The 10,691-nt window shown below is 35.7% G+C and overlaps 1 protein-coding gene across 1 annotated transcript; it reads right to left on the bottom strand.

Annotated features, from left to right (window-relative positions):
• Positions 1 to 1,448: 1,448 nt before the first annotated feature.
• On the bottom strand, positions 1,449 to 10,366 carry LOC122754872 (heterogeneous nuclear ribonucleoprotein H2-like). The gene is given in 3 exon segments (XM_044003312.1): positions 1,449 to 1,555; positions 1,605 to 2,271; positions 10,298 to 10,366. Coding segments are annotated over 3 exon segments (843 nt in total).
• Positions 10,367 to 10,691: the final 325 nt, after the last annotated feature.

Here is a 10,691-nt window from a genome sequence, read left to right as displayed (position 1 = left end):
TTTCTGTGTCATCTTTCTAGTTTTTTATGATTCCTGCCCTTCCTACTCCTCAAAAGATGATCCATCTCTGATTTAATAATTTATTTCTCAGACCTCTTAATTCAATTTTTAAAATGTATCTCATTCTAACTTGTATTATAATTATCTTTATATGTATTTTATTCTTCTACTAGACTACAAACTCCTTGAGGACATGAACTAGATCATTAAAAAAATCTTTGTATCCCAGCACCTAGCACTGAGCCTTTCATGTAATAAGAACTTAATGTATGTTTGTTGAATTATGTTAAATTACCACCTCTTTACTGGATTGTGGATTTCTGTGGATCATCAACCATTTTCATTTCCTGAGTCTTAGGAAGTTTCACATTGAATTCCTTTAATGATTCTTCAATGTCTACCAATTAAAATCCAAACTCTTTAATCTAGCATTCAAGGCCTTCCATGATTTGCATCTAACATACCTTTCCAGTCTTCTCCTTAACCTTCAGCCAAATTGGACTACAATAAATCCTCCAAAATCCTGTGCCCTTAACAAGCTAAATCATTTCTCATGCTATTCCTATCTCCTAGAATGCTTTCCAGTTTGCTTTTCTACCTAACAACATTCTACTTATTTTTCAATGCCTAACTTATAAATCAGTGCTCCTCCACAGAGCCTTTCTTCAACCCTCAAGCATAATGAAATCTCAACTTCCTCTGAATTTGTGGGACAGCAGTTTCTAACATCTTTTCTGTAATGGATTCCCTTGGCAGTCTACTGAAGCCCATGGATCTTTTTTCAGGATATTGTTTTAAATGCATAAACTACAAAGGATTACTAAGGAAGCCAATTATATTGAACAGTTATCAAAATATTTTTTTTAAATTTCAGTTTTCAATCACAGACAAAGCTCTTAAATTTGGTTTTACAAAAAAACCCATGTCTCCCAACATACATCTTAGTGTTCCATGTAATATGGTATAGGAGCAATATTTAACATAATTGAAACTGCTTTAAGCTAAGCATGTTTACTGCTTAGGTACACTCCTATGACATAACTATCTTGAGGAAAGCTAAAATCATTTAAGTTATAGTCTTTACGTAACTTGATGTGACATCCTAGATGAATGGGGTTTTTTTTTTGTATTTAAAGGTATTGAAACTAAAGTTTTAAAGGTAATTGATTTCATTGACAATAAGCATAAATCAGAAGTTTGTACTGCAAAACTGTTAACTTCATTTTTGCTTTTTTTTTGGGGGGGTGGTTGGTTTGCAGGGCAATGGGGGTTAAGTGACTTGCCCAGGGTCACACAGCTAGTAAGTGTCAAGTGTCTGAGGCCAGATTTAAACTCAGGTCCTCCTGACTCCAGGGCCAATGCTTTATCCACTGTGCCACCTAGCTGCCCCTTTTGCTTGTTTTTTAAAAAGTTGACCGAGAGTCAATGATCAGGATTACATTATCCATCTACCAATTCATATTGGACATGTTGCGCTTCCCTCCCATTCCATTTATTCCCATAGATACACAACTCCCACTACTGTAGTAGATACTATTCACTGCTCTTTGCCTTCCTATGCAATGTTTGATTGAAAAAAAAACACTTAGAGTTTTCCTGTAAACTTTGGTCATATCTGCTCATGATGCTTTGATCACCAAAGTCTTCTCCATAAACACCAGCCAGCTGCTAGCTAGCTGGACCACCTTACCTTAACTAATTTAACAAACCATAAGGACCACTGCTTGTTCCTGCTGTAGAATTTGAGAAGCAATCTACATATCTTTGCTGCATATTTGTTTTATCTTTTGACATAGCTGCCACAGCAACTTCAAGTGTAGCAAATTCAACATCTGCTTTTCCAGTCACTCTGCTATCGGGTCCAATTTCAATGTGTACTTGCACAGGGTTGAGTGGTGAGATAAAATTGTAAATATCATTTTCAGTAGCTCTGTAAGGTAATCCTTTCATGTGCACACAATGGCCTGTTATACTCTGGAAAGTGGACCCACCATCTCCATATCTATGATCAGACAGACATTCCTGAAAAAATAGTAATTGAGAGTCTCTATCTGACCCAAAGTCATATCCATCATTATATCCATTGTAGTCATCACAGCCTCCTTGCCCTCCACCATAGACACCATATTCTTCCTCTGGACTTCCAACTAGCAGTGTTACTCCATTTGGCATGATTTCCATCTCTGAAAGAAACTGAGCAATTTCTTCCTTACTACAGCCTCCTAGATGCACAAAGTCATCATTGGCAGTGCCACGGCTATTTGGACCAGTCTGTTTAAATACACAATCCATTTCATAATTTTTTGATTTGAAAACTTTGACATATTTGTGTTTCTCTTCTTTTTTTTCAGTGCCATTTTACTTAATCTTCTGATTCAAATACAAAAAATGCTTCTCCGTTTGGTCTGCCTTCTCAAGTATAGATGAAATGAATACTTGAAATTTTGCATTTTGCATTTTGAGAGAAGACTTGAATGTCAGCTGAGCAGGGCCAGGACAAGCCCTGGACACCTTCATCATGAAGTCTTCTCTACATTTGGTATTCAGTGTCATCTTGTTCAGTCAGTGGCAGCCACTCAATACTTGACTTCAGTGTGGCTATGAAGAAACACGCATTTAGCCTTCTTAAAGGACTCATTACTTGCTAAGTTGTAGCTATTAATATATAAGTTTCATATCCTTATTAGATCTTAATTTCCCATATTCTTAGATGAATCCTGACATTAACTAGATATTCTCCAAAGAGGTACAAAAATGGAAATCTTTTCATATTTTTTTCATCTTATATGATTCTTATTCATGTTCTTCCATTAATTCTCCTTAAAGGATCTGACCAATGCTTTTAAGTGGTATGTAGGTGAGTATTTGTGTATGTTTAATCCTTGAGTACTAGTATAACACTCAGGTTATCTATTTTATTCCTTATTCTCACTAAATGACAAGGTCACCTTTTTTCTGGTCATATATATCCCTGGTGTTTCTCATGACATGATTCTCATGAAAGTCATATGTAGTTAATATGAGGTAGTATTCTTAAAATCAAACTTTCTAGGGCAGCTAGATGGTACAGTGGGTAGAGTACTGGCCTTGGAGTCAGAAGGACCTAAATTCAAATCTGGACTCAGACACTTAGTAGCTGTGTAACCTGGACAAGTCACTTAATTCTGATTACCTTCAAGAAAACAATCAATCTTTCCACTGTTTTCAGGATCACCTGAATTTTAATCATTCTGAGATCATAGTGTTCCATGATTTGCAAACATAGAGCATCATTAGGAGAATATTAATTTTTAAAAGGCAGGATTTTGTAGCAATGAGACCATTTAAGTCTTTGGACCATTGAATTTCCCCTGCATTTGATTCAGGCAAATTTCCTTCCTCTGTCCCATTCTGTGACCAACTCATTGTCTTTCTTCAGTACCTCTCCAAAGTATAATCCAATTAGATTATAACCTGATTGAATAACTCAATGGGTTGTCTGTTCAATTGAATGTTGTAATGTGGGCAGCATGTCTTTTTCATCCCCCGCCCCTTTTTATGGCAGGAAAATATTTAAGTTGTTCTCTTTCAAATGAGAATTTTATTGAGAAGGTTTTGTAAAGCTTCCAGAATCAATGCAATTAGTATATTATCTGTGTGCATTGGGAAAGCCTTCATGAAAATAAGACATCCTTAGCTCTTTGCTGCATATAACATAATTCATGATATTGGAATAGAGAACCCTGCCTTATTCCTATATATATGTATATATATATGTATGTGTATATGTATATATACAAAATTCAGTGACTACTATATCCCTGGAATCCCTAGGTGCTGGGGATACGAAGATAAAGCTAAAACAGTTCTCATCCTCAAGAAGCTTGCTAGGGAAAAACAACATTTACACAGATATATAATACAAAATACATACAAAAATGTATACACACACTATCTATATCTATATATACAGAATGAATGCAAATTCATTTCAGTTGGGGTATACTCATAACTATGAAAATCAGTATCAAATTAGTTTTTTTGATGAGAAAGGGATTAGAAAAGAATGTACATAAATCTTGAACAAACTATTTGTTTCTCAAACACCACAGACAATAGAAGTATAAGGAAGTAAACAAATGCAGCGACCAAGGACAACATCAACAACAGAACAATAGAGAGACTGTGAGAAAATGGGTAGTTACCTCCTCTCAATGTGGATACAACAATCCTGACCTGCTGGTAGGACAAAGGTCTCAGATCCCCTCTGCCCCTTCAGGCTAAAGTCACATGGTTCAAAGAGCCCTGTTCTCAACAAGGTCCTCCCGAGTTGTATCCATATAAGGAAAATAAGGTCCATTCCTGAGTCATGCCTATATGAAGAAGAGGGATGGGAATACTGCGTTCCGATTAGCTACTTTTTGTGTGTAGATTGTAACCCTTGAGTAATCGGACCAATGATGAAAAAGGGGAGGGCCCATTTGCACTAGGGTCTAGGGCCTCTTCGAGAGAAGGGAATAAAAGAGCTTTTGTCACTTTGCTGCTGAGTTCCTGAGAATTATTGAGAAGAGGATGAATTTTTCCCTCACAGAGACGATTAAGAAATTTCTTTTTAAAAATACATGGGACATAGGTGAAAATAGAAGTCAAATAGAAGACATAATGGAGAAAGAAACTTGAAATCAAGGACTTAAACCTCACAACAATTCAGCTACAGGTGAATTAATGTTTATTGTGTGCCTAAATTATAGAACAGAAGAGTGTATAAAAGGAGAAAGGGGAAGAATAAGAAAGAGAAGATAATGTGATACATCATCCTAATCAGGTCAATCTCTTGGAAAGAAGAGGGTCTATGGGAGAATGAGTGAGGAAACAAAGAGAAAAAATAAAATAAAAGGAGGAAATGTTTCAATGGTGTGAGGGGATCCTTTGAAAGAACATTCCTGTAGGGGAAGAGAGATAGTCTATAATGGAGAATAGAGAACTTTCAGTAGGCATAGTACACATGGATTTGATACTTAGAGAGACCACTTATCTTCCCTCAGAAGAAGAGGAACCAGAATTCTTGGGGGCTCTTGTTGTTTGTCCTTCATTCTCAAAGACCAATGGCATAAGGAAGATGATGTCTTGATTTGTAAGTAAACTGGATTTAAGTGAGGCAGGGCTGTGCAAAGTCACCAGCTCCAGAGTCATCTGGGTTCAGTGGAAAGACATAGATGAGGATGACTGGAGATGGCCCCAGATGCAGTGGGAGACCTTGGCCTTTTTCAGCCCAAGGTCTTTCCCAGGTCTCAGTTTGTCTGAGGCAACACCCATTCAGTTATTAGGGTTAGGTAAGAAATGAAGCAAAAGATGGCCTCATTTTGCCTGTTCAAAAGAATAAAAAGAAATACAAGCAGTGAAATACAAGGTAGTTTGAAAAGGAAGCCACTAGTTGTTGAGTGCATCAGAGAAAGGCTTGAGCTGAATTTTGAAGGAAGAGAAGAAATCTATGGAGCAGGGGTAAAGGGGGAAAAAAGACTCAGGAAGGATCTGCAACATTCAGGTTCTAGTTCTAGTCTTCAACCACTAGATAATTTCCAAGGTCCCTTCCAGGGGAATCTTCTCAACTTTCTTCTCCTCCTTTCCTCCTTGCCTACAGGTTAAATTTCATACTGAAATAACAGGTGAGAACTTTGTAAACAGCTGGGAGCAACTGATAACTTCAGGGTAGCTAGGTGGTGCAGTGGATACAGAACTCACCCGGGATTCAGAAGAACCTGAACTCAAATCTGGCCTCAGACACTTGACACTTACTAGCTGTGTGACCCAGGGCAAGTCACTTAACCCTTATTGCTCAGGAAAAAAAAAATGGAAAGGAAAGGAGATTTCATGACAAATGGGGGAAAATGATCATGGGAGGGGCACAGGGTAATAATGAACTGTCCAAACACAGACATAAGATGATTCCCACCATGGAGTATCTGTTGGACCTACCATCTGCTGGAATTGGTATTTCTAAGACAGGCACAATTTAAAAAGTGGGGCAAGAGGCAAGATCTTCAGTGCAATCACATTAAAAAAGTTTAGAAAATGGAACTTAAAATAAGTGCCTTAGAAGTTTTAATTCTATGAGGATTATGGGAGACTGAATACTGTATAAGCTACTCTTGTTAACTGTTTGGTGTTTGTGAGTGCCATTTTATCCCAATATTGAACTTGAATTAATAGCATTCTGTAACTAACAGGCATTAGATCTATATCTAATAATATCTTGGATTTTATGATGCTTTTTCATTCCTACAATTTCTTTTTAACTTTTTAAATTGTTTCCTGAATGATTGATCTAATTTTAAGGTGTCTATTATTTGAGTAAGATTTTAACCTCCTATATCAAACTCTTTTTTTCTTTTAAAAATTATTCATTTTTATCTTAAATATGAAAAGACAAAAAAATCCACATATACAGCACAGCACAAGAAAAGAATTCAATATGACAATGAATCTCCATTTCATACTATTTACTTTAACAACACCCACTATGTAATAAATACTACACATCATTTTCAAAACTACCCTTCTTTTCTGTGCTTCCTTCTGAGTTTCCTTTTCTTCTTTGCTATGCACTATTTTTTTTCTCTCTCTCTCTCCTTACCCCACAATAGATAAGGTCACTATTGGACACAGATATGTATGTGTGTATACATATGTACATATGCATATGTCTATTTCTCAGTTCTTTCTTTGGAGGTGGATAGTATCTTTCTTCATAGGTCCTTTGTACTTGACTATTTCTAATACTCAGAATAACCTAGTCATTCACATTTGTTCTTCAAACAATATTGCTTTTACTGTGTACAATATTCTCTTGGTTCTGATGATTTCACTCTTCATTATTCCATTCAAGTCTTTCCATGTTTTTCTAAAATCAACCAGTTCATCATTTCTTATAATAGCACAATAGTATTCCATCACAATCATATACCACAACTTTTTTAGCCACTCCCCAATTGATAGTCATCCCCTCAATTTCTACTTCTTTGCCACCACAAAGAGAGCTGTTACAAATATCTCAGGACATATAAGTCCCCCCCCCCTTTTCCCTGATTACCTTGGGAAACAGGCATAATAATGGTATTGCTGGGTCAAAGGGTATACAGAGTTTTATAACTCTTTGGGCATAATTCCAGATTGCTCTCTAAAATTAATATCTTTATTCTCCTTCCAAATCTCTCTGCTAGAACTCTCAATCTACGTACATTAATCTTTTTGAACATTTCTTTCTTTTATTCCTGTTATTAGAATAAAGCTTATGTCAAATCTATAATTTCTTTGAGGCTTTGCTTTAATAGATGAGGTAGAATTGTTCTATTCTGAGTTTGTATCCTGGTTCTATAACATTTCTTTAAACTTGATGCTTTCTTCTTTTTACTCTTTTCCCCCAGCCTCTTTTTACTCATTGTTTATCTTTGCATTTCTTGATCATTTCTCAAATACGTACTCTTTTTTTTTCAATCCTTGCCAGAGTAGGGCAATTCTGCTTCCATTCGTGCTGACATTTTTGAGGAGAGACCTCTGCCATACACCAATAGGTAATGGAGAAAGTAGTTGGAGACACAGAATATTTGCAAGTGTTGATGTACCTTGATATCATTTGAAAGACCTTAAAGTACAAGAGGAGAGACTAATGGAAATGTTGGATTAAAGAAAGCTCATCTGAAGCTTGTGGTTGACAAATTTAAGTTTTGCAGAGCTTGTGTCAAGTATGTGTGTTAGGTATTACTTCAAAATAATATAAGCATTGATCCAGAGAAAAAAAGGATTGATCCTGACTTGGCCACATCCATTCAATCTTTGAAAATTAAAAGTTTTTCTAGGATTTGGTAGTTCTTATTGAAAATTTATAAATAAGTATCCTAAAAGCCCTGAATAACTTCATTTATGTTTATTTAAGAGAACCACAAATAGAAGAACCAAAAAAATTTGCCTTTCTTTTAAAATTTTTTTCTTTTCCAAATTTTCTTCTTTTTTCTTTTTCCCTTCAAGACTCCCATACCCGATGAGAAGGCAAGACCTACTATACCCATTATACCTGTGAAGTCATGCAAAACATTTCACAGCTTCACCTAGAGTGCATTAGTGTATTTTTCCCCTCCAATATTTGTCATTTCTTTTTGTGTCTTCTACCTCATATGTGTGAGGTAGTACATGAGTTGTATTAAGTTGCATTTCTTTGATTATTAGTGATTTAGACAATTTTCATATTAATATTGATAGCTTTGATTTCTGCCTTTGAAAATAACCTGTTCATTTCCTTAGACATTTATCAATTGAGGAATGGTTCTTTTTTTTTTTTTAAATAAATATGGTCCAGTTCTCCATATATTTGAGAAATGAGGCCTTTATCAGAGACATTTGCTACAAAATGGCTTTCCTTGTTTCCTGTTTTTCTTCTAATTTCAGCTGTATTGGTTTTGTTTGTACAAAACCCTTTTAGATTTAATGTAATTAAAATTACCCTTTTTTTACTTCCTGTGAACCTTTCTATCTCTTGTTTGGCCATGAACTCTTCTGAAATTCATGGATCTGACAGGTAATTTCTTTCCTGCTGTCCTAATTTGTTTATGATAATACTCTTTATGTCTAAATTATGTACCCATTTTGAACTTAGCTTAGTATATGGTGTGAGATGTTGGTCTGGATCTGGTTTCTGCCAAATCACTTTCTAGTTTTGTCAGTAGTTTTTGTCAAATAGTTAGTTCTTGCCTCCAAAGCTTGGATCTTTGGCTTTATTGAACGCGTAGTTTACTATGCTCATTTGCTTCTGTATATTATGTACCTAATCCATTACATTGATCAGCCAATTTCTTATCCATTGCCAAATTGTTTTGATGACTACCTCTTTATAATATAGTTTGAGATCTTGTACTGCCATTTCCCCTTCCTTCATATTTCTTTTTTTATTGATTCCCTCAATAGGGATAGATAAGCTCCATTTATTCCCATTTATTCCTAGTGTTTTAAAGTACAAATTGGTATTATATTTGTCAAGATTTTTTCTAGATCTATTAATATATGATTTTATTTTTAATTGATATGATTAAATATTATATAGTTTTCTTAATATTGTCTAGCCCTGCATTCCTTGTATAAACCATTATATAAACCTATCATAATTATGATTTTTGTGATACATTTCTGTAATCTCCTAGGTAGTGAGTATTTTATTTTAAAAAATTTTGTAGCTCCATGACATTTAAATTGTTTCATTCTGGCTGCTTCCAGTATTTTCTCCTTGTCCTGGGAGCTCTGAATTTTGGCTACAATATTCACGGGAGTTTTTAATTTGGGATTTCTTTCAGGAAGTGAGAGGTATTCTTTTAATTTCTTCTTTGCCCCCTGGTTCTAAGATATCTAGACAGATTTCCTTTATGATTTCTTGAAATATGATGTCTAAGATCTTTCTTTTTAAACTATGGCTTTCAGATAGTCCAAGAATTTTAAAATTACCTCTCCCTGATCTATTTTCTAGGTCAGTTGTTTTTCCTATGAAATGTTTTTCATTTTTTTGGTCTTTTGACGTTTAAAAATTGTTCTTGATATCTCATAAAGTCATTATGTTCCACTTGAACAATATTTATATTTAAGGAGTTATTTTGTTTAGTATTTTATTTTATTTTTTGCCTCTTACCAAATTGTTAATTCTCTTTTCATATTTTTTCCCTACCTTTTCTTCTCTCCCACCATTTTTCCTCTGTCACCCTTATTTGATCTTTAAAGTCTTTCTCTTTTTTTGCTTTCTTTAAAAAATCTCTATCTTTAGCTCTTTCAGGAATTTTTGTTGTGCTTGTATCTAATTTGCATTTTTATTTGAAGCTTTGTGCATGTTTACAAGTCATTGCCTTCTTTTGAGTTTTAGTCTTGAGCTTCTCTGTCACCATAGTAGCTTTTTATAATCAGGTTCTGTTTTTTGTTGTTGGCCCATTTGTCTAGCCTGCTTCTTGACTTTGAACTTTATGTTAGAATTGGGCTTTGTTCAGTTCTGGGGCTGGGTAGGCCTGGTCCCATCTTCTGTCTTTTATGAGCTTCTGCTGCTTTGGCAGGCTAGTGGGTGCCTGTAAGTTTTTGGTGCTTACAAGGTCATATGATCTAGGGAGAGGTCTGGTCACCCTGCTCTCTCATAACCACCAGTGCTCCTTTCTGATCTGGATCCATGACCAGAGTGAGAGAGCTGCCAAAAGGCACTCAATCCTGTGCCCAGTGCTAATGCAGGGGTTTCCTAGGATCTCTTTCTGGTCAAGTATTCCATCCCCTTACTGTCCCTTTGCACTGGTGTTACCGTTGCCACCAGCGCTGCCACCGCTACCACTGCCACTTCTTTAAGCTGCACTCCCTTGCCAGGCCCCATCTACTGTCCATGGACCACTCTTTCTGTCTTCCTAAGCTACCTTGGGCTAGCGAAATGAATCACTGTAACTTTAAATTGTTTTTTCCAGTCAGATTTCAGTTTGGGATATGTGTGTGTGTATGCATGTGTGTGCATGTGTGTGGCTATTTTGTAGAAGAGATGATTTTGGAGGATATTTGCCAGGTGTCAGCTTTCATTCTGTCTCTTCCTTCATTGACTTTCTGTCTCTGGAAGGAGATACCATGTTTTTGTTTGTAACATACCATTTCACAAAGTATTTACGTGTACTTCCAAAGATATTTACATATAAAACCAAGAGATAGAA

Source organism: Dromiciops gliroides, chromosome 4 (assembly GCF_019393635.1).
Source record: "Dromiciops gliroides isolate mDroGli1 chromosome 4, mDroGli1.pri, whole genome shotgun sequence".
NCBI lineage: Eukaryota > Metazoa > Chordata > Mammalia > Microbiotheria > Microbiotheriidae > Dromiciops > Dromiciops gliroides.
Note: the sequence above shows the minus strand (reverse complement) of the source record. Positions and strands in the feature narration are given on the sequence as shown.